The sequence below is a fragment of the Aythya ferina genome, assembly GCF_964211825.1.
Source record: "Aythya ferina genome assembly, chromosome: 14".
Taxonomy (NCBI): domain Eukaryota; kingdom Metazoa; phylum Chordata; class Aves; order Anseriformes; family Anatidae; genus Aythya; species Aythya ferina.
Genome location: NC_140312.1, coordinates 6,777,498 through 6,802,314, shown reverse-complemented (window position 1 = coordinate 6,802,314; position 24,817 = coordinate 6,777,498). Strand labels below are relative to the sequence as shown.

The 24,817-nt window shown below is 41.0% G+C and overlaps 1 protein-coding gene across 3 annotated transcripts in view; it reads right to left on the bottom strand.

Annotated features, from left to right (window-relative positions):
* The window catches only part of GRIA1 (glutamate ionotropic receptor AMPA type subunit 1), a 123,500-nt gene that overhangs the window by 21,201 nt on the left and 77,482 nt on the right, over positions 1-24,817 (bottom strand). For all 3 annotated transcript variants that reach the window (XM_084535681.1, XM_084535680.1, XM_084535682.1), the window contains exons 7-11: positions 24,512-24,679; positions 20,896-21,000; positions 18,639-18,749; positions 17,470-17,676; positions 15,990-16,360 (exon numbers count right to left, since the gene is read on the bottom strand). In XM_084535681.1, the coding sequence (XP_084391807.1) occupies positions 15,990-16,360; positions 17,470-17,676; positions 18,639-18,749; positions 20,896-21,000; positions 24,512-24,679 (962 nt within the window). The remainder of the gene's footprint in view (positions 1-15,989; positions 16,361-17,469; positions 17,677-18,638; positions 18,750-20,895; positions 21,001-24,511; positions 24,680-24,817) is intronic.

Sequence of the window (24,817 nt, the reverse complement as noted above, 5' to 3'; positions counted from 1 at the left end):
TAATTAGTCTGGATGATGTGTGCTTAGGGAAGGAAGCGCTCAGAAAAGGCAGAGGCATTAAACAAAAGTAACCGGATAATGTCAAATACAACAATCTCTGCTGATGAAGGCCACTTTGAGCTGGCAAAATCCATTTGCATGGCAAATAATCACATTCATCTCCAGCTGCAAATTATACAGCCTTTCCTTCCTGACGAAGCTGGGATATTTCCGTTTCTTGTTTCAATCCCTTCAGCGGCAGTCAGCCGGATTCCTACCTCTAGACCCTCAGCATCCGAGCAGTATTCATTACTGGCTTATCCCATGGGGGCTGCCTGCTGTCAGCTGCAGATGGCTTATGCTTCCCAGCTCCGCACCTGGTGGTGACAGCATGAAAAAGTAACTATGGCGTATTCAGACTGGGAGGCAACAAGAAGGGCTGGGGAAAGAGGGAGAGGGAGTAGAAGCTTCTTTCCCATGGGAGCAAGCTGGTATGGGATGTGTCCGTATCATGTACTGGTTTCATTTGGGCTGCGTAAACTGCTCGTGCTGGTCATTTCTCCTCATTAAGTGAGATGCTGTGAGTAGGTGAGTGCTCAACTGCACAGACAGCAGAGGAAAGGAGAGGAGATAAACAGCTTGCTGTGACTGCCAGCATGGCTAGGGCTTCATCTGTATAATACTGCGCTGCAGACACCGCTAATGGGCAGTGTTAGCCCTTGTTACTAGACTGACTTAGAGTTAGAAGCTGTGAATCTAAACTGCTGGTAAACACACAGCAGAGAAATCACTTAGCATATGGGCTCTTCAGGACATCGTCCTTTCACTCTGTGGTGGTGCAGCATCTAACACAAAGGAGCTCTGGCTGGCGAGGGAGTCTCCTGGAGGCTACTGCTGTACAATAGGATGTATGATAATAGTCACAAGGAAACATGGCACAAGCAGATGCGATCCCATACCGCATCTCTGTGGCTCAGTAGCAGTGAACACAGGCTGAACAGGACTGGATTTCTCTGGATAACCACATTGCCCATTCAGATTTTGAGCCAATGCCCACTACTGCTTACCAGAAGTAAGTGGTTGGAAAGACAATATCCATTACAGCCTTGTTCTGCTACTTCTGTACACCATGCAGGACAGCAGCAGTGCTACCATCCAGGGACACATTTGCAAAAGTGCCTTTGTAATTCAGGAGATAATGTTCCATTTCTGGAAGTCATTTGAAAACTTGGGAGCTAAAAGTCTGGTCAGAAGCCAGTGGGACTTGGAGTTATGTTTATGCTCTAATAACAGCAGTTGCAGAGGAGTAGATATACCTTGTACTTTTAGGTCACTTTGAGGTTTTGAAAATCTCACTCCACAGCTAGGAAACAGAAAATGACCTTCCACGGTTACAAATGTTTTACATCTCGAGCCCTAGCAAAGTTCGTTTCTCTTCTCTAATGGGCAGTGTGGGGTTTAAATCCTCCTGCATTGAGAATTTACATATCCCCGTACCTGCCCAAGTGTAACATGGAGGCAATCAGCTCTCTACCATGTGGAAACGATTTAATGCCTCAGTCCTCTGCAGAGCTAAGGTAAGATGGAGCACACTGGTTAGTACTTTAAAGATATGCCATAGTTCTGACATTTGAATTTGTCTATTTGACCTAATCATCCCCCCTTCCTCTCCTAGAGTTGGGGGCCTGCCTACCCCCCACAGAACAGTAACAGGACCGGGGAGCTCCTTTCCAACATCACTCTTGCAGAAATAGTAGTAGTAAATACTCTGCCCTCGTTACCCATGGTGCACAATTTTAAAATTACAATTACAATCTTAAAATTACAGCTGGTTAAGAACCAGAATTTCAGTGCCTTGGAGACATCTGAAATTGTAAATTAAACCTTAATATTCACAATTAGAATGAAAAGATAATGGGCACAAAAGTCCTCTAAAAGTAGCATTCTGAAAATGATTGGCTTGGGTCCATCCAAGCTTTGCATTTTTCTATTACTTACTGTTTCATTTCTGAAGGGCTAAAAGGTATAATTTTGACATAGTAAACAATTTTGTTTCTGCTTTCTCATTACAAATACTCTTCTATCAGCTTTTATAATACATTAAAGTCTTACCTACCACACATATCATTTAAAAGGTAATTCTGGAATGTATTATTTTATATCTGTCTAATGGAAATACTGCAAATGACCCAGCTGAAATTAATAATTTCGATTTTCTCACTTAGGCAACACTGTTTTTTTTTTTAACTCCTTACAAAAGCAACTCCATTTTGCCAGTACAAAGCAGAAAACAATTGTGAGTTCCCTTTGTTCCCATGCAGTGATTGTTTTGTAATGTTTTAGCATTAGCATTGATGGATTCTTCACAGAAAAACAGAAAATCATGCAGCTATAATCTCTTATTTCTTAAAACAAAATACAATCCTTGATCAAACAATTTGCTCTTTGATCTTATCCCTTGCACAAGGTATGAAAAACCGACAGGAGTTTGCCTCTGCTTTGCCATCTTATTAGAAGAAGCATCATACATTTTTACAAAAACATTAACACTATAATAAAAAAATATACAAAATAAATGTCATCAGAAAACTGTTCGAGCAGCATCTCGGTTTTCTCCCACATCTCCCCTCCCCCTTACCAAATCCATTTCTTATGGAGAATTACACCTAAACTGACAGCGTTTTAATTAGAAACGCAAATCTGGGATTCTAAAGCCATAGTTGCTTTGGGAGGATTTCCCAGATTTGCTGTTAAATTCTATTCTAATAAAGGCTCACTTAGTTAACTGACATATTTGTCACTGAATGAATTTATGCAAAACTGTGGAAAGAAAAGCTCCTGTATGCTTGTTCTGTTGATTGTGGGTCAAATCCACTTTTGGTCTTCTACCCACACAGATCCTCTGATCTCCACTACTTTGCTAATTTGATACTGACTCTAGATAATTTCATGGCTCTGTCTGAGGGCTGAGTTGGTAGTGGGTTAGCTGAAAATATTTTGCTCCCGTTTTGTTCTTATTCTAAACAAATTTTCAGCATTAAGCTCCATCAATGTAAATGAGCTGAGCTTTTTCTGTGTGTCACATACCATCTAGAATGACTGGTCTTACTGTTTTATCTCTGATGCTGACATGAACACCAGATTTACTTGAGAAGTCTGTGAATAGCCATGGCCACGTGAACTTACTGTAGGGATATGGAGCTGGGAACAGCTCTTGGTGCATTCATCACACACATGCTGCAAAACTGATTTGAATGAGCTACCATTTGTCATGAACTTGGAGTGATTATAATGCATGCTTCTCTGTCCGTGCTGTATTATTAATTTTTCTTGCCCTTGTTACCTTACATTTACTCGTTACTGAATCCAACCAGCTGGTACAAGAGTCTGGAGTCCCAACTGCAATGCTGGGCTTTAACACTGAGTGTTCAGAGAGCACTTATAAACAGTACTACGAATCAACTACTCCTTCCTGAGCTCCCATAACAACTTCTCTGCAAAGGTAATAGCTGAAAATTTTAATTCTCTGTGAGTAACTTTAATCATTGAGATTGGGTAAGGCAGCTGAAGGTTCACAGGTACTGGGAATCCCATGCTGTATCTCTCCTGTTTATCTTTTTCTAATTTCTAACAACAACAACAAAAAATCTTGAGAGCTCCTTAACTTTTCTGTGTGGGCTGGAGATCTGCCCTTCCTCGTGCTTTAATGCAAACCATGCCAGCTCATCCGACCCCCAAAACCAACATGCTGGAAGGAAGAAATATAGATTGCAGAATCTCAGCTGAAGCCATTTTATAAAGGGGCCTTAAGGTCACTTGCTGGGTAAATATTGCAATAACTGAACATATTGCCTGCAAATATGCAGAATATTCAAACAGGAGCATATATCCATATGAGGCCTTAATTACAAATCACAGTTTATTTATTGTTTCCATCTAAGCTAATGGTTTTGGAACATTTCATCTCTTCTTTTGCATACTGCATTGGCATTTTTTCTGCAACTTCCCTTTAAATGGGCAAAACCTCTTTCTAAAATTAGTATTCCTGCTTAGACAGAAACGTATCTTGCCATTTGTGGTTCTCCAGTTATCAGAGCTAGGACAGCTGCAAAGTATCAGCATGACTACAAAGAGCAGCTATGTGCTGTTTTCAAGAGGTTCACTTAGCATTTTGACAGGCGAGAGGTACCTAGCAACCTAAGCAGAGGACTAGCAGCCAAGGGCTCTTCTTCTGTTCCTTGGGAAGCCCTCACACTATATGAGATCCAGAGTAGCTCGTTTCATGTCTCTAATTCAGTTTCCAGCTGTGGAAGAAGAGGATGAATCACATTTATGAACTTCACCTGGGTGGGAGGTCTGAAGCATTGGTCACCAGGTGGAATTTGGCTCTGACATTCTTCTGTGCCCATTTCTCCTTCCTGAAACACTTAGTCCCAGCACACAGAGGCAGCACTAGGTGGGCCCAGCTAAGCAGCAGCTAATTTATAGGCTCAAGAGCAGTCTGCAGGTTGTGCCCTCCTATGGCCTTCAATGGCTGAGCAATGCAGCCTGCTGAAACTCAACCAGCAAAACTCACCTGCTCAACCAGCAAAGTAAGGTGCTGGAAGCACTACACATCACACAAGCATGGACTGAAATGGGCAAGCAGTTCCCCTAGACTTCAGCAGGCCCCATGTACTACAAAAACACTCCCACAAAGCAGAACTGCACAACTGAGCTATGTTCTTTGCTTGAAGGAGCTGCCATCCCTGAGCAGTCAGAACCGGCTGCTGAGTTGAGATCCCTATCCCCAAAACTGCAGGAGAATGCACCCAATTCTTCCAGAAGGCTGCTAAAAAAAGTATAGGAAAGAGCTAGAACAGAGGGATGAGGTGAAACGCTGAGAAAATATAGGAGTAGGTTGAAAGGCAGAACAGATAGACCCAAAGAAATACACAGCGATCCTCTTAAGTATCGGCACAATGTGCCTCGCCACGTTGCAAACCAGGGTAGTTTAAGGGATGAATGTTTAGACAGAAGCTCGCTGAGAAACACGTAGTTACTTTGGGCTGCTCGGAAGCTCTGGTAAAAGGCAAAGTCATCCCTGTTTGCAGTTTTGCCAGCTTTTGCTACAAGGAAAAAGCAACTTTCATCATGCCTTTGAGCAAAAATTTCACTGTAAAAAAGGCTCTTCACGTATTTTTCTCACTTTGGTGACATATGTTAGCTTTGCTGAGAAAAATTCACAAGGTGACAAGCATAAAATTTTGTCAGAAGCACTCACTGGAGTGCCCCAGGAGATTCATTACTAAGGAACTTCCTCAACCTCAGGTGGCCCTGAATTTAACAGCAGCCATCCTTCTTTTTAAACAATGGCCTATTGTGCACATGTCCTTTGTTGTGTTTCTAGATTTCATGTGCCCTCCCTCAGCTTCTTCTACAAAGTCCGCTCGATGAAAAGGTTGTTTTCTTTTTTTCTTACAAAGATTTAATATTTTGGATTATATATTACTGTTCCTCATTTTTCCAAGATCTTTCTTTAGTCATCTATATGTGCTCACAGTTTAGAGCTCCATTCCTGAGACTTCTGGCCAATGTTACTTTTTTTTTTTTTTTTTTTTTTTTTTTTTTGTTCTGTCTTTGGCTCAGATTTCCCAGTCTGAGAAGAGAAAGACCTTTTCTCCAAGGAGAGTATTTTCTGCAGTGGAAGGTTTCAGTCTGAGCAATATTCCCAAGTATTTCCTTCCTTTTCTCTCTCTTAATTTATGACTTAAAATGGGATACCTGGCTAGGATAGTAGATGAGAAATTTTCTCAATTTTCAAAGTTGAGCCTTTCTTTTTTTCTACAAGGGCATACCATAGTCCTTGTAGAAGTGGTAGGGAATGAGTATGGTCTCTCTTCCCAGCCAGTGCCTTTTGGGAGAGCCTTATGAGCACAGGATTACCGGTCTTTTAATGTTAAAACTCCTACACTAAGAAGGGGAGACATGCTCACTGTTTCTGCTGGCTCTCTTTTACCTGCTAACAACCATTTGGTGATTTATTTTTTTTTTTCCAAAGGCTTCAGAAACACTGCTGAGATGAAAAGATGGCCCCTGCCTTAGTCTGCCTCTCTGCAGCTTAAGATCTTACTTCTTATGAGAGCTTCAAGAAACAAGAGAGGAGAAAATTATTCCTATGGGAGAGCATTCCAGGTGCTCGACTCCTGCAGCTGAGCCCTTGTGGCCCCCTCTTCGTGTCTCACATGTACCCACACTATGCAGGATACGTGCAAGAACAGTGATTCTTGATGCTTTTCCTTTCACCAGACGAGGACTCCTCTTCCTCTCTGCTCCTCTGTTCACATATTTGCCTCCTATTACCTCTCATCATCAGACTTCACTAGGAGAATTCATTAGTGTATATAACATGCTCTGAGTTTGTTCAAATAACGGTGATGTTACACTTTTTCACTTTTATAGACTCTTTTATCTGAAGATCAAAGTAGTTAGTTATCATTACCATGACCGGATTATTGCTGCTTAGCCTTTGGATCTAAGGGTAAGCGGCAACTCTTCTGCGTAGGCATTAATGAGAACTACTGGATGGTTTCATTAAATTGATTGAATGCCTTAAAGTATGTTAATGCTTACAGAAAGAGGTGCATACACATGCTGTATGCTTCCTTCCTTTCTACCTGATGGTTTGAGTTAGGTGACACCTGGCTGTCACTCAGTTTCTTTGGTCCACGTGAAAACAGAAGAAAGACCATAATGGAGGATCTCAGAGGTGCCTCCTTCAACCCCAGACTCTGTCCAAGCACAAAAAAGATTTTGTCCCCATTTTTTAGCATGACCCACATAATCCCCAGCACCTGCTGGTTGTGCCACACTGGTGTCTCAGATGGCAGAGTAGTCCCAATGAGACATTTAGTATCTCATCACTCCAAACAGCACAATCTCATCTCAAGATCTTGACCTGCCAGTGCATTCATTGATCCCTAGAGAAGACAAAGCAATTTAGGCTTATTCCAAGCAGGCCAGTTGTGAAAATGTTAATGACTAAGAAACCTTTGTGCTGGACCAGAACAAACTCAAAGTACCCTGGTGAGATATTTGCTTGGCTGGAGCTTTTGCCTGAAACAGAGAAAATAACAGAATGAAGGAAGATGAGAGAACGAGGTGGGGGAACTCTTTGTGTAACTCTGTTTGCTCTACAAAGCCCAGATACCTTAGCATCAGGAGCAAGACCTTCTTAGAGGAAACTTCACTGATAGAAAGCAAAGCAGCAGCTTTCACAGAGGGATGCTTTGAATTTTTCTTAATATTTAAATTGCATATGTACTCAAACAGTTTGTGAACCCAGAGACTGTGTTGTTCCTAGTCTGTTTGCATGTAGGTAAATTTTCAGAATATGTCTATTTGTTTTAAACTCTTCCCATCTTTACAATTCACCTCCATCCTGGCATGCAGCACTCCCAGCTTCAGCAGGGAGCTCCTCTAAAACATTATTGTCCTCTCCTGAGAAAATTTGTTCAACAACTGAGCAAAAAGTATTTTATAGAATATTTCCATCCAGGTCAACTCCAAGTGGTTTTAATCAAACCTTAACTCTCCTTTCTACTTCTGTCTCTTTTTTCTTTGGAAATTATACTGCTTTTTCCAATTACTGAGCTTCATCAAGCCCTTCACAATGAACAAAAAAGCACCTCTTTTGTACTTCTATAAATTTGTCCTTGCTTGATCACTGTTTGGGAAGTTGTAATGAACATGGTTTGCTGTATATACACATTCCTGAACTTATTGTAAAAAGGGTATGTGGTGCTTCCCTAGTAACCAGGATAGGTGGTTGGGATGATATCTGGGACAAAAGCAAAACTAGTATAAAAATCCTAAATGCCAGTGGAATAAGGTAAGTACTCTGAGCCTTCCAGTTGAAGGCCAAGAAGTTTTAGCCAGCTCCAGGGAGTTAATCCAGCAAAGAGCAGCTGTAGATGCTCTGTGTGGTGTGAGCCAGAACAATTTCAGTCGAGGAGCACAATGCTCATTTGACTGTATCCAGACAGTGTGCAGATGATATCTTAGTGCTGACAAAAGTTATGTACAGCATATGGATGAGTTATTTAAACTCATCACAGGGCTTCCCTGTGAAAACACACTCAGGGCTTCCTATCTTAGCTACAATATTTTTCCCAAGTGCCAACATTAAAGCGAGGTGTTACAGGCTTTGCAAAGGACACCACTTCAGGGAGATGGAGGTCATTGAGCTCCTCACAACCCCTATCCTTTCACAAAAACACTTGGCAATCTACCTAGCTACGAGGAAGACGCAACCATGCTCAGTCTTGACTGCAGCTTGGAGAATGTCAGGCCCCAGCTGAGCGGACTGCTCGGGGATAACAGATTATGAAGAGGGAAGAAAATGAAAAGAGAAAGTGTGTTTCTGTTATTGATTGAAAATCAGCAAGTGGGAGCACAGCATAATAGGAGTCCTTGGAGGCTCTGAGGGTCTCCTGCTGGAGTCACAGAGAAGGCTATGAATCTCAAGCACCCATATAAATGATAGCACCACTCATGATCCTGAGTCAGTGCACAGCACTTGACACACAAGTAGCACATGCTATTTCCACATCAGAGATGTTCTAATAACATTTTCGAATAGATTGAAAAAAATGCCAGTGCACTTGTTTCCCCACTATTTTTTCTTTTGTTCGCAGTAAATATCAGAAACATTTATTTAGTCCTAAAAAAAGAGATGGCAAATACATTTTTAGCTTAATAAGTCTGCTTTTGAGTCAAGTGTTTGACTTTTCATTTCAAATACAGCTGGTGGAAAGATTAGTAGATCTGTCACTCACGGAGGAGACTTTCAGCAATTTTCTTGCTGTCCCCCAGCAACTTCAATGGCAGAAGCTTGAAGTGAGAGTCATGCAAGAGCAGCTAGATGTGTCTGAGAGTGAGACCATCCCAAGGTACTGCCGTACAGATCATTGGAGGAAACATTCATTTCCTCTGCTGCATTTAGAAATTCTCAGATGGTAGAGCGTGGAAATCCGAGAGATTCATTTTTTCTTTTACAGATGAAATTGCATTTTACCAACAATATTCTGTTACTTAAGCATTTCTTTCTTCTGAGACCTCTGTATCCCTCAGCATTTTCCCAAATGAAATAGAGGATAGGAAGGATGACTATTTTGAAAGAATTTCCATTTTCCCCTGGCTGCCACATTTTGGTTGCCATGGAATTGCGCAAGCTCCGAAGGGGCCTGTTTAGATAGATATTGTGCAATTTGTCAAGCTGCTCCTCCGGTGAGTCACTTTCCCTGGTTAAGTGCATTTCAGAAATAAGTGTGGTCATCAGTTCTGGTGATTTGCAAATACTGTTCTTACCCTGTGACCTGAATTTCCTCTCCCTGGACATAATTAACTCTGCCAGGTAGAGATAATTGCGAAATCATTTGGTACACTTTTAAAAGGAAAGAAGGCTTCTCCAGAAATTGAAATCCTAATTTTTTACTTTTATTCTTAAAGTCCAACATTAGCCCACCAGTTCGAGCAAACTACCAAAAATAAATGGTCCTGAGCTTTGTCCCCATGAACAAGCCTCCACGTCTTCCAGATTCACCCCACATTGGGGCAGGAATAGGAGGGATGCTAAACCAACCTTGTCCCCAGGGCAGCCCCAGCATGAGCTGCAAATTGCTTGTGCTCCCCAAGGGAAGGACAAACTGCCTCTTCCTTCTTTGAACAATGTACCCTTTGCTTTGAGACTGCACAGTGAATCCAACTGGCGGTGAGCAACCTGGTTTGTAGAAGCAAGCAATAAAATCATCATCTCCCATGTCTCCAGAGAGGCTTTAGCAAGCTCTGCCACTGACCTCTGCTCCTACTGATGCTGCCTGCCTGCCGGGAATGGTACCAGCAATGCGCACCCCCTCCTTTTTCTGCCCACATAAGCTCACATCTGAAAAACCGTCAGCCCTTAGACCTTCCCATGTTAAATGTGGAAGGCAAAATAAATTAAAAAACAAAAAACAAAAAACAAAAAACAAACAAACAAAAAAACATCAAGACCAAAAGGCGGGCAGATGCTTGGGGTGTCAGGGAAGATGCCTACTGAATCTGAAAAGCGCTGCCAAATAAACACCCAGACCTGATCTTCATTTCAGGAAGGAATTAAAATCCTTCTAATTGCTAAATGCCCTTGGTTCTAATTTCCCTAATTCTCATTTTTAACAAAATACCTACACTGCAAAAGTTAGTTAACAAAGAACAGAACAGAAATAACTCCCTTGAAACAATCCAAATGAAACCTCTCACCAAAAAAAGAAAAGACTATTTGTCCTAACCAATTTCTGATTTAGATCTTCTCTAGAACTGAATAAAATCCTTCAGTACTAGGAACATCTTGATGAAATTTGAAAGTGCTGCTATTTTTCAAAATCTCCAGAGGATAGATTAGAAAAAAACATCAACAACTTGTAGTGCAATTTTACTGTTATTTCCACTAGTTCTGTGGCTGAAGTCTCCTGTGATTTTTTTCAATTGATCTAAAAAGAAATGTAAATAAACAGGAAAAATACCAGAGGAAAGTGTTCAGCATTAATTACAGGTACATAATAAATACTACATTTGCTCTTCCACAGACATCCCGCTATGACTGAGAGCACCAGAGTGCCTGCAGAAGAAGCTGCAGTGAAATGTAAGCCTGGCTGCACACTGCTATAGATCAGCCAGAGTGCAGTGTTTCCTTGTCACTAAAAACAAATAACGATGTCCACAAGATACGTATAAATAATAGATGGTATCTATTGACTGGATAGCAACCAGCATTTGTATCTCTCCTTCCCACCCCCGAGCACTCTCATTCATCACCCCTGCCAGCAGACAACCCTAAGCAGCACGTTCCCTCTGCACCCTGCGCCGGCTCCAGGTCTGGGCTCTGCAGACAGCTTAGGTCTCATTTCACTCTTATCTCCAGCCAGCGGAAGGGTGGATCGCATCCTGCACCTTGTCTCCTTGTGCACAGTAAACACCCACCTCGGAGGGATCAGCCAGCACAGAAATTCCTCCTGCTCCTCCATCCCTGCTGGTGCTCTCGAAATGCCCCCTCACAAGGCTGGCTCTCTCCCAGCCCCAGGCTGTGATGAAAGCTTCATTTTTATTTTCCTTTCCAACACAGGTTGACCAGGGTAACTCCAGCTCTGTTCTCAATATAATGAGCAGTTACAATGAGCAATTTCAAGAAGGTATCGTGACATGACACCTTATTGTGTCATGACACAACTACACGTATCCCTTCTACTCGTGTTAGGTTGTGAGCTGAATCTAAAATACACATGTTTCATTCCCTCAGCACAATACAAAGAATGCTCTCATGAAGCCTTTTTATTTTTGGAAATGTCTGTTTAATTTTCGTCTAAAGTGGCATGAAGGATGGCTCTATTTGCTGGGTGACACTGTGTGATATTTATCTTTCTGTCAGACTTCACTGGGGACAAGACTCCTTAGTCACTTGGTCAAAACCGTGCACATTCTATCTCATGGTATCTTCAAAGGAAGAACAAATGCCTTTCCGGAAGATATATTTTAACCAAATGCATTTAACTTTAGTCAAACATAAGTTTTCTGAGTTAAAGAAAGGGTAAGTGGATTAAATTTGATAGTCTTTAATATACAGGAAGTCTCTTTTGGGCTCAAGCCATATGAAGCAATGCATTTTGAGATAACAAAAAATAGAATATCAAGCTTGGAAGCAGAGAGCAGAAATATATATTTTGCTCACTGCTTTTTTTTTTTTTTTTTTTTTTTTTTTTTTTTTTTTTATCCATTTCACTACAATCAAATAATTCATTCTGGAGGAAATGATGGGGCAGGTGAAAAATTCAATGCCTCTTTCTGCTGCAGAGGAGGTCTGGAAGCCCAGATGTCACCCCAGTCTCCTCCTCAGTGGTCCCTGGTCTGTCCTGAGCGAGGAAGGGCAGCAGTGGACTGGATGTTAGTGAGGTCCCACTCTCTACAGCTGCTACGCACCAGGGTTATTTTAAGCTCTGAACACAATTTATCAAATTACATTTCTGAAAAATGGTACAATATGAGTCATATTTACTTCACATTTCTCTTGCTGCAGGCTCTTGCTATTGGCTGCAGGTTATTTATTACTTCTGACGCTTGCTCTGAGAATCTCCTTTCTGGGTCTGTATTTCACATTTAATGAGTGCTTTTCCAATTTCATGTCTGTTTTCTGAAGTTAAGGTGGCACTTCACACAGCCTAATGGTTTATAGCCCGTTTCAGACTTCACTGATTTCTGCCTGCTACTGTATATGTGAAACCACTCACAACTCCAAAATGTTGTTTTTCTCCCATTCTGCTGTGTTTCAGTCAATACTTTGAAAACAAAGATTTCTAAGGGCAGTTACAGGGACCATCTCACCTCAAACAGGACAATTTACTTTGTGTTGTAATGACTGAACCACATCACTGGTCAAGTGCTGGTACAGAAGGGGGATCTCGCACACCCCAGTGAGAAACTTCAAAGAGTTCCCAGGCTCTTTTTGGACTCATTTGGGTGGATTCCTTCCCCATGCTCATGTTGCAGCCTCCAAAGGCACAACACAGATTGCCATCAGCTGTGGCTGGGACCTTCCACAATAGGTCACAGCATGGGCTTTGTCATGCTCATTCAGACTACACTTACACATGAAAGCTTCAGAGCTTAAGGGACACCAGTTGACCTCTTCCCCAGAAACTTCACTCTGCAGAAGAGACTGTGAGCACATAACCCACAGGTATGGTCTGTCTTGGCTATCCGCAGGTCATCAAATTCATAGTGTATCATTGAAGTGTTTGGCAGTTTGTGACAAGCATACTTAAAAGGCTAATTAAAGTTCTGGCTAGTAAGTCTGTCCTTAAAAAGGACACAGTTTTCCTTCAAAAGCAAATTTTGGTCTCAGTGGGGGACTGAAGTTCCCTGGGGACTGGTCCGAGACTGAGGAATGCACTTTTACAGGAGCAAGGAGTTGCTGCAAACCTCACCACCTGCTGTGCTGAGCGATGTGTCTTGCGGTTTTGATCTTCCTTTTTTTTTTTTTTTTTTTTTTTATGACAAATACATAGTGGCATATGCACTTGAAAAAAAATATGCTCTGCAAAAAAAACCTCCAGACAAATTTCCCCTACTCCTTCCCAAAACAAAACTGAAATAAACAAACCAAAACCTCTACAAAAACAAAATACACCCCTGCACTTGCTCCTTTCTGCTGGGGAGAGAATGACAGAACAGATGTATAACAGAAGCTATTTATGTTGATTAATACATTACTGGGGAGATGCTGAGAGATTATAGTGATAAGTTTAGAAGCAACCGTATAGGAAATATATTGGAATAGAGCAGATCTCCACCTGCCCACCAAGTCGTTCTACCAAGTACTCATTTCTAAGTGATGTGTCACAGAAATCCTGCACCAGGTTCGTGTGAAAAATACATGTGAAAGATAGAGCGCACTCGGAGCCTTTCTGTACAACAACATCCTACGGAAATTCTCACCCTCCTGCTTCCTCCTTGCTTTCACATTTCACAGAAATATTCCTCTCCACCTGCAACCATCACAAGGAGCAGTACTCAGAGTACAGGGAGTTATAATAATTCCCATACTTCGGTTTTCAAATTCTCTCTTCTTGCAAATATTTGTAGTCGGAAAGCGCTTTTCTGTTCCATGCTAAAGTATAGATTCCAATGACATTGGAATTTTCATTATCAAGATGATCAAATTAACAACATGAAAATAATAATGACACAATCATTTTCATTTCCAATTTCAAAGCAAAATAAAACAACACTTTGAAATGGTGATTCAAAGCATGTTGTTTAGCTAGAGCAAATCCTGTTATTTGGATCAAAATCACCTGAGACTTTTTTTATTAAAGATGTTTTAGAATTTGCTGTACCACAAAGCCTCAGCTTTTCACCTATACACACTCCTCTTTGGAGCTGAAACTAGCTACAGAAAACTCCCCAAAGGAAGACATTTTCTTTCCTAAATAAGAGGAATAATGATGACAAAAACAGCAATGAGAAAAAAAATGGCAATAGCCTGATCCTAACACATGGGGCTGTGTTACAAGACAGCAATAAAGTTGAAATTCCCTCTGCAGGGAAGACTTTCTGAGTGCTCCTGCTACACTCCTACTAATCAATGATCAGATGATAAAACATAATCATAAAAGCTGTCACTATCAAAATGCCCCGCAAGCTCTTATTTCCCTGCTACCACAAGCTCATTAATATTTGGATAAATTGGCATCTGATGGCCAACAAGCTGGTGCCTGGCCTCCCCCCGCCATCCCGTGGGAGCAGCACTGAGCTGCACGCTGTTATCTCTGCTTGCTGACAGTTGTGCCTACTTCTCGTCCCCCGAGTTTTGATGCCATCTCAGCATCTGGGAAATTAACTCCTATCGACTGCATTCACTCGCAACACATCTCTCTGTTCAAATTTCCTTTGGAGAGAAGGAAAACAAAGCAGAAAAAAAAATGGAGGGGGGGGAAAGAAAACAAAAGGTGTCTTTGCCATCTGCTTTTATCAGAACATCACTTCTGATGTCACCATGGCATGCAAATGCAGAAAATGCATATATTGCCTGTAGATTCATTCTTGTGACTGGCAGTACCTTTGTTTTCTGTCAAGCCAGGCCAAAATTGTTCTTAGTCTGAACTGTGACAGGCAACTTTCCCGGTCCAATGAGGTTGCATGTAAACCTCAGGTGTGTGAGTGGTGCAGACATACACTGCGCCTCAGAGACACGGGAGGAAGAATGAGAGCAATCGTTCAGTTTGGTGCTTGACCTGTTCCCATGCTCTCCCTCCAGTCAATGCCCCAGCAGACCTCGTGGGAGTGACAAGTACAGTGACAAGTACATGCAATCTGCACACAAAGCCACAGCTTGGTATCCCTTGTCCAGTCTCACAAATCCTAAGTGCCTCTGCCCTTGATAAAACACAGTAAGTCTCAAAAGTGTTAGCCCAGGGTCACCTGTGATCCTGCTTCATATGAATATACACATAGCACAAGAAAAATCCCACAGCCATTCCAGACGTTATTTACTGGGTATACAACCTGGACAAATAAATAACAAAATTATTCCAACTATTTAGTTCCTATGTTTTAAATTATTTTTCTTATCTTTTTGCCTCTATATGAACAAAGCAAGAAGGTTGTGTGTATAATGGGCTCCTGTAATGGACAAAATCTCTACCATAAAACTTGTGGGAAGAGAGCTCTCAAAAAGAGAGGAGGTATTTCCAAACCTTATTTACAAACAGATCTCTGTTTTTGTCTCTGTCACAGATTTTCATCTTCTGCATTTCATGCATTTTTTCAGCCCCCATATATTGTGCTATATTTTCCAAAGAAAATTACCTAAAACTAATCACAACAATCTTTAATTAATACAGAGAATAAATGACTCCACCAGAAGCGCTTTTAGGAACCCTTTAGACTTTGGTCCTATTGAACGTTCAAGCAGCAGAACTATTGACTGCAATGGGAACCAAAAGGAAAACTGTACTTCTCTGACCTTTCTAAAGGCCAATAATACTTAAAGCCACATAGTGCGCTCCATAATGTTTGGCACAGACTTTATAACCTTTTACTGGGCACCTACTATATTATTTCTCCCTACTTTACTAGAATTTTATAGCTTCCCTAAAATGTTAGAATGACCTTTTTCTAATAGCAACACAATAAATGACTGACAAAAATTGATTGCAAATTGGTGGCTTTAGAAAATTGTGTTTGCATTTTTGTAAATTCCCTCAAGAGAACTCCCCAGCATAAATTTAGGATGATATTTTTTATGGTCCCAAGTTTGAGGTCCCAAGTTCACAACTGAGAGACCCGTGAACCCTTGGATCCATTCTGAATCACAAACTGATTCTAAAGTCTATACTATGGTTCAGGAAAGAAGGTCAAAGGACCTGTTCGGTTCCAAAGAATACAGAAGGATTAAATCACGTGAACTAGAAGGAGGTTCACTGAAGGAGGTAACCCACCTCGGAGAAATATCACATCCTTGCTGCATGAAAGCTCCCAGGGAGAACCAGAGACTGTTGAATATCCCAAACTCATTTGTCTGATCATTGGCTGGCTGGTCCCGTCCTTCCTCAAATTCCTCTGTGTGCCACTCATAAGGGCTGAAGCGGCTCACCAAGAAGAGGACAACACTCACTCCAATGTAGGCAAAAACAATGCACATCCATATTTCGTAAGCCAACGGATCCAGAAAGGAAAACACTCCTGGTTTGGACTTCTGAGGTTTTTTTATCATGATAGAGATACCTAAACTCATAAATGGTTTGGAAAAGTCTATAACTTCTTCTCGAACCAGAGTGATGGTTAGTGGTGCCACAGCCACATCAGCTCTCTGAAAAAAAGAGATAGAGAAGAAGAAAAGAGATTTGCATTCTGATGATAAAATATATCTACTAACACCAGCTTATTTGCCTTTGATCTCTGTTTAACCCCACTATCTGAGAAGTAATCAGACAAAACCAATTGCAAGAGAAATGTTAAAAAGAAACAGCCCATAATATTGGTGGATTATTTCCATTTTGTCACTACTGATCACCAGCTCTGTTTTGAAATCACAGTGTTTTCTTTTCCAGCCACCTAGCTCTTGTGTGATTTATCCACTGATGTCACAGTCTGATGTAGATGACTTTTGCTAAAAGGGCCTTATCATCCAGACATCAAAAGAGGCAAGGAAAGGCCAATCACCTGAAAAAAAGATGCCAGGATGTTTACTTCCATCAGAAACTGCTTTTTGATTGCATAACTGATGCAGGAGAAGAGGAAAAAAGTTCCAGTGACACTGATGTGCATTCTCCACTTATTTTATAATCAGTCTTGAAAATGGAAAGGGAAACGCATTGAAATGGTTGTTGGTACATCCCATAGAGCTCCTGGCAGGGGACAGATCATCCTTCGCTCTGGCATGGTGACACAGTGACACATAGACTTGTGCACTGATGCTCCCTACACCATCAAGGGTAAATTAGACCCCTCTGAAGAGAGAATCAGATTTAGAAGTGTAGGGTGCAGGGATATATCCGAGCAGGTGGAATGGGTGACTAGACAGAAAATGATCAAGTCCTACTGTTCACCAGTCATATACCAAGTTTTTGAAATCTTATCCTTCCTTTATCCTTCCATTATCATGCAAATATAAAATATAGTAAAATTTGGAGATTCCACCCATGAGAAAGCTTGACCTTTCAATACTTGTTCTTCCAGAAAAAAAAAGAAAATCTTCCTGGAACTGTTCAAAGAAAACATTTTGACATTTCCATGGGCATAAAATATGCTGTCCCACTCTAAATTAAAACATTTTCTTTGGACTGATTATTTGCATTATCAGAGCAGCAGTCCTTAAGATAGCACAGGCTGACAGAAGGCAGGGCTCCTTTTTACCCTAGGGCTTGAATGTGTTCTCAATGCAAGACCTAAAGACAGTGGATAAGGCGGGATACTCACCCCATATACGAGTTCTCCCACCATGCCATTCCACGTTTTGGTGTCAGGGTCCCGGGCTCCGTACTTCCCGTCTCTGACAATCTCCAGCCTGTAGTGGTAGCCAACATGCTTTGCAATCTCAGCAGCAAGCTCCACACAGTAGCCTTCATACCTCTCGTTGCCTTCAAACTGGTTGGCATTCTTCTTGAGCATCACGTATGGGTCTTCCTGGCACAGAGAAGACCAATATTGAGCCTCACTCCACCTTTCTAGAAATGCATCTCAGTGATTCAGACTAGAGCATCGTGTGCAGCTTCTGGCCCTAACTTTGTATTCCTGTACCAAAGGGCACAGTCAACATACAAAGGATTCATTTAGCAAGTACAAAGGGTGATTTTTATTTTGGCATTTTCTATTTTTTTATGCAGAAACTGCGTGCAGCTTCTGCAGTGATAGACCTGAGGGCAACAGAGAAGCTGAGGGGATTTGGGCAACAAATCTTTCATTGTAAGGGATATTTAGTGCATCGGAGCTGTGAATTTTTACAGGCATGTCTGCCTATGTGGGCACAGGCAGAAACTAATTTGCTGGACAGGAGAAAGCCCTAAAGATGTTTAACTCAGTTTGTGTATTGTGCCTTCTCTGTAGATTCACAGCAAGCGTTCAACAAACAAGTTAGTAAAATTTCATCTGTTTCTGCAGGGTGAGTGTATACAATGACACACTACATGATACCATACATTACGGGGTACTTATTGTTCCTTCATGATTATAGTGGAGATTTGTTTTTAAAGCTATGATTCAGCCTCTCTGCACAATACAGCTTATCCTTCCAAAAATTACAGCCCACATTCTGTGGGCTAAACACAAAGCACAGGTATAATGTTCCTAATTTACCTATGCTGATGCCTCTACTATCTTGTCACAATCTTTTGTATTTTCTATACTTAAGCATGAGAGCTTTTTAATACCTATTTAATTAGCCACAGCAATTTTCAGATATCTTTATGGACCCGACAGGAAACAGTAAGTGCTGTTATTATTATTGTTATTATTGTTATTGCTATTATAAAAATGATACAGTACAAAGGAAGGCACACGAGGGAGAAGAGGGAGTCAGCACATCAGGGGGATGTGCATCAGCACATCAGAGGGAGAGGGGGAGATGGGCTAGAAGTCGCAGCACTTACTAGGATAGTTGTGACTATGTAAGTCCTGTTCTGGAGGCTCGTGGACTCATTGCCGGTTTGAGTATCTATGGCTGCTGGAACTAACTTTTCATCTTCATTCCAATAGCCAATCTGCCAAAGACAAAACCAGGATATCTCATTGGTATCTCCTTGTAATATTAACCAAGATATATTAACAGGATCATTCAAGCAGGGGCCTTTCTCTCTGCAAGTTCATACCCAGCCAGAGATATCTTCTCCTTATTCTTAATCTCTTTTGCAGGGAGAACCAGGATTTCTTCTGTCCCACCATGCCTACAGCCTGAGAATAACGTACACGATATGCTACGGTAGCAGGGTGCTTGTAAACACATAAAAATAAATGGCACACAGTAGTAGGGGATTATTACTATTCCCTGCCCTACCCCTACTTCAAGAGGTCACATTTCTCCTGTGTGACTTCTTAAAAATTTTCTAATGGTGGATGTGCCTGCTGCCTGTCCAGATATGACAAGGTGATAAAATGCCATCATGCTGCTGAAAGCCTGTATGAACATAGGACTGTTCCTGTATGAACACACGATACTAAGAGGAAAGAACAAAACTAAACAACAACAAAAAAATAATCCTAGACAATGCCAGAAGGTTTGGGATTACGAATAAAAATGTAACGGTTGTCATAGGAAGAATCTGCATGTTAAACTGTGATTATTAATAATTACGGATTTGGGCTGATCTATCACTGCCTGCAGGTAAAGCCGAATGCCATCGAATATCAATGGGAAGATTGTTGTTAAGGTTATTCTCTCCGAGGGCTTGATTTTGTAAGAGGTCTTCCATCACCTCATGTGTGTATGAAGTTTGCTGAGCTTTGGTCAAGTGAAAGGAATTTCTTATCCTACTAAACAGGAAAAGGTATGAACACAGGGTATGACCAGGAGCCTGCTGATGGCAGATTAGGGATCATAACTACGGAGGAGGAGAAAAAATCTACACAGGCTTCTCGTTTCTCTTTGCTGCACAGAGAAAAGGAAAGGCATGCGAGGAAAGAGCTTCCAAAGCTCTTCCCTGGGGCAACATAAGTGCAGACATGTATGTTTGTTTTGCACTTTTAACCTGGTGGATCTAAGACACAGTGTGCATCCTGGCAGTCATGTACGTGTCTTCTAAACAAATACTATTTCTGTCACTAAATACAGAGCAAAATCAAGACATTTAACCATTTTATTTCTTCTCCTCTAGATTCTCTCTGGACTGCCAACATTTTTTCTGGAGTTCAGAGCCCAATACTGGACATAATACTACATTTGTCCTCTTATGAATACAAAGTAGAGGAGAAAGATCACTTTGCATGTCTTCAAAATGTTTTATTTTATTTCTTAATGGTGAATTTGAATTTTTTTTACATGACATTGCTGATTTGTGCTTGACTGTGGTAGTCATTGGCTACTCTCAGGTGTAAGCGTGAATGGGGGGGACTGTAAATGTAGGACTATCACTATTTATAGTTTTTCCTAGTTTTAAACAAGTATTTTTTGGGGGGCTTGGTGGAGGGATTCCAGTGCAGAGGGATTCTAGTGAATGTTCCATTCCAAATTATTTAGCAGCTCTCCTTTATCCATGGAATAACACTGTTCTTCGGATAGATAATTTGTAAAGTGGGACAAAAGTGCTTGAAGTCACATCGCCAAAAGCATCAGTGTTTCAAGGGCTTGGTGCCCCTGAAAAAAAGTAAATTTTTTCAGTATCTGATATAGAAAGGGACCAAGACCCCAGAACAGCAGAAAAGTCTGCGGAGCAATCAGGACATAGTGGTAAACATCTTGCCACTTTAAGGAGAGCAGAATTAGGTCAAAATAAAGGGTTTCCCTGCACTGCTTAGGGCAGACAGGTTCTGCCTAGCTCTGTCTTGGCTCACTCGTTGGAAAAGAAAACCGGGAGAGTGAAAACAGACAGTCGTGTAGCTGGGCCTGAGCCAACGTGCCCTGCCAATAGCAAGACTGAGTGGGCCAAGCTTTCCTTTCCTGGAAATCCCTGCTCCACAGCTAAGATGCCCTTCTTACTCTTGATAACCCCTTCCATATGTTGTATTTTTCAGTAATACACCATGAGTTCCCCCTTGTGCTTGGCTTTCCTCATGCAGAGAGCTAAGAATGCACTCATGGTGACTCTACATGCAAGCTTCACGAGCAGAAGTGTCTGTTGAGACCTAACCACACCATAACTTGAACAGAAGGCTGGTGCCTGACACAGGATCTGAAGTCTCTTTCTCCGTTACCTTTCTGATCCCATCGTGTTTCATCTCAATCACATGGAGGGTGTAGTTGGTCCTGCGTCCCTTCTCATTAAACTGAACGTTGCCGGACAGTCCTTCGAAACGGACCTTAAAGATGTAAATATGAGAGAGCAAATCGGTCAGCATCCCACAGGGTGGCGGTTCAGCAGCAGCAAGAAACAAGGGGAGGAAGGATGGACAATGCTGCCACATCCCTCAGATTCCTGCATAAGAGCTAGATCACGTGTGCGAGCCCATCATCTTTTGGGATGTGACAGTGAGCTAAATCAGCTCTGAACTTCTTAGGTTTTCTGTTTGTTTGTGTCATCTAAATCTAACCAGGAATCAGGACTTGGGAAAAAAACTTGTCAGTCCAAACCAGGAATTGCATTTGCAGGAAATATGAAACTGTGGACATAGTTCCTAGCTGCTGCTTTTTAATAGAGAAGAGTCTATCAGTTAACAAGCAAATGCTACGCCAGCCTAATAAAACCTAACAATTCAGTATTGTAAATGAGATTTGCATAGGAAGCTTTGAATCATAAATCTCTGCTGATGACACTGCCAAGCTGAAGAGCATTGCTCAGGCATCACATCCCACTTCCGTAATTTTTCCTCTCAGTGTGGGTATCTGACTTTTTGCAAAAGAGCAGGAATATGGGAAAAGGAGTGTGAGCTTGCCTCTCTACAGAGGCCACGTGGAGGAGTACTCACACCACTGGAGTGGGAATGAAAGGTTTGTTCTCAGCCTTTTCACTAGCTTTGGACAAATCTGTAACCTCTGCAATTGAAAGCTTACAGTATGTAAAATGGGAACAGGTATTTGGCTGCCTTTTAAAGTGCCTTGAGAGCCTCAGAATAAAGATCGATGGTGAAGAAATTAGGATATATCACTATGGAGAAAAGCAGCTGCTAATCTGCTTAAACTGTGTTTGTTTTCCAGCTATTAGCACAAAGGTTTGTCATGAAAATGAACATCTGCCAGTATTTTCTGAAGCCGCTTCAAGTCAAGAGGTATACTTGATGACATTTGGAGAAACATGCTTTTCCCTCCTCACAAGAAACAACATGCCCATAAAAGACGGCTGTGCTGGAAAAACACCGTTGTCTTCAACACTCCCATGCCTGAAGCTCAGGCCAGAGCTCATGCTTTGTGGTTGGATATGCAGTAAAAGGCAGATGTACTAACGGCAATTCCTTCTGTCTGTAGGAATGAAATCTTAATCCTGTGGTATCTGTGTAACACTGAGACTGCAAAAGGGATCTCTTTTCTGTCATTTAGCATCCTAAGACCCCTCTCAGGGCTCCTTTTTTACCTTGCTTTACTGACTATAAACGGTTCTGTCTTTAGTTAGATGTAGCTGTTTGTCATTAATGCAAAGATTTCTTCTCTTTTCGTACAGCGAAAATACTCTGCCCCCTGAATCATTACAAAATACAGTGAGGAATGATTTCAACACTTCTAAGTACCAGTAAAATCAACCGGAGACATTGAGAATGTAAACACATTTGTGTACAAGACATGGGCATGTGGTTCTCTGCTTGGAGAGCTAGAAGAGAAGGATGCTGCAGTGACCTCTGGTCTATGGGGCTAGGCAGCATTTAGGGACCACCGACCCGCTTGCTAGACTTGGTTATTAAAAAACATTATGATAATTTTTCACAGATATTTTTGTTAATCTTGCTGAAGTACAACTGGGACCTCAGTCTTTTCAAAGTATAACTGCAAACTCAATGTATTGGCTTAAAGTAATATTCTGTGAGCATTTCCTGAAAAAAAAAAAAAAAAAAGTCTTATTTCCTGTTAATAAAAGCATACCTTTTGCTAAAATGTGTTAGATTTCTGTATTTGAAAATTGCAGAATGTTTCAAATTGCTTTTTATTTTTGGTCCTGCCATCCATGACTCCTTCCTACACTAAACAAGAATGAGGCAATTCAAGAGCTTATTCAAGGCATTTGAGTAGAAATAAGTAGAGAAACTTTTTTCTTTTAAAAAGAGCATAATGTTTTAGGCATTAGAAAATGGAAGGTGAAGAGAAAGAACACTGTGAATATCAGTAAGAATTGCTGTAATTGTGAGTCTTTACAGAAAGGATAACTCAAACCTTCAATCTAATCATAAGTTCTTTCCATTTGCCTCTTTCTATAATGGAGTTATTGCTACAGCATTAAATGCTGGATAATTATTAAATTCATACTTAAAATTTCCCTTGGAGATTCCTTCCTTCACTGAATGTTTCATAACCTTTTATTTTGACCATCACAACTAAACTGGTCAAACTTTTGGAAAATTATAATTTTTCAATGGTAAAGAAACAATGTTGGGAAATCTCTGTTCATGTTCTTTGCTCAAAATCACCGCAGTTGAAAAATTAAGAGTTTTGAAATTGATTGAATGAAGAGATGAAGAAACTTCAGAGGAGATTTTCAAGCACACACACAAAATTGTATTTTCTAGCCAAGACTAATTTTGATATCCTATTCTCATAAATTCAATAAAGGAAAATGCTTGAGAGCCCATTGCTCATCAGATGTCTTCCAAGTATTTCATGTTTATTAGGTAACCGATCTCCCTAATGCATCAAGGAGGCTGATTTTATTATAAGAATTTGGAGAAGCTATGACAGTGATTTGCCCAAGGTCATACAGAAAGTCAATGACAGGCTTGGGAATAAATCAAATACTAGCAATCAAATCAAATAGATTTGGGTTTAGAGGGATTTTTGTTTACCAGTACACCAAAACTAAATCAAAACAAAATATTTGGGAAAATGTATATATGATGCAAATTAACCAAATTAATTTTGTTCTTGCTTTCTTCACGGTTAAGAAAAGAAGATCGGATAAGCTATATTTGGATAATACTGAGCTAGCAGTATTTGCATGGAATCCATCTATTTTTGACACAAATGTAGCACAAACTATGAGTAAGAAAGTTGAGAATGTAGCTGAAAAAAAATTGCTAGAAACAAAGGTTAGTCTTGAAATTTAATGAAATTTTGAAATGTTCTACCTTTCTAAGTCTTTCAGAAGAGTTTATTACTTTTTTCTCTTGCTCTACATTTAATTTTTTTTTTTTTTTTTTTTTAAATTCAAATATCTAGGTATTTATGCGGGATGAAAAAGCAAGATTTTCAGATTATTAAGGAATAAACTTTCTTAATGACTGTTATTAAGACTTTTACCAACTGTCACAGTATGAACCAAGCTATAATCCGGGCTCTAAGAACATTTTGTAGTCAGACAACATATAAGGCAAAATTCACAGTGTTTCAAAATTCATTAGCAATCTGGAACTAAAAGAGAGTTCACAGAGAGTTGAAGGAGCTTCAGAAAATGTGGCCTGTTCTGGTCTCTCTTTTGTAAAATGGGAGATAAAAATAGGGACCCATGACCTGATGGGATAATATTTTGGCTTTTCCATCACAGAACAGCAGGAAAATCAGTTTGATGGGCTGAACCCTGAACTGTTTAGAAGACCTGGATCCTACGTGGAAGGATCAGTTTTTCAGTCTAAGTAAGTTGTTTAAGCATTTCTGCTGCTACTTGCCTCTCTTCCCTCACCCATAAGCAATTATGACTGTCCCCACAGCACACGCATCAGTTGGGTTGCAAACCTGCTGCAGCGCTCTCTGGATGTCGATGCCCTGTCCCCAGGGCACGGCGGGGTTGGCAAGGCAGTCCCCGGCATTGCCGCGACGGGAGATGTCAATCCGTTGCCTCCGCAGGTTCTGAAATGCCTCGGCCATCACCCGGACCCCATCGTATGTAAGGGCCGATGTGTACTAGAAAGAGAAAAAGAGTTGCCCATTGTCAGTTAGGCTTAGTTGATCTCAGGTGTGTTACAGTGGTTTGGCAGCTTTTCAGATTATTTTTTCTGTTTTCACCCTCCCATCTCTGAAGTTCAGCAGCCTGTTGAACCC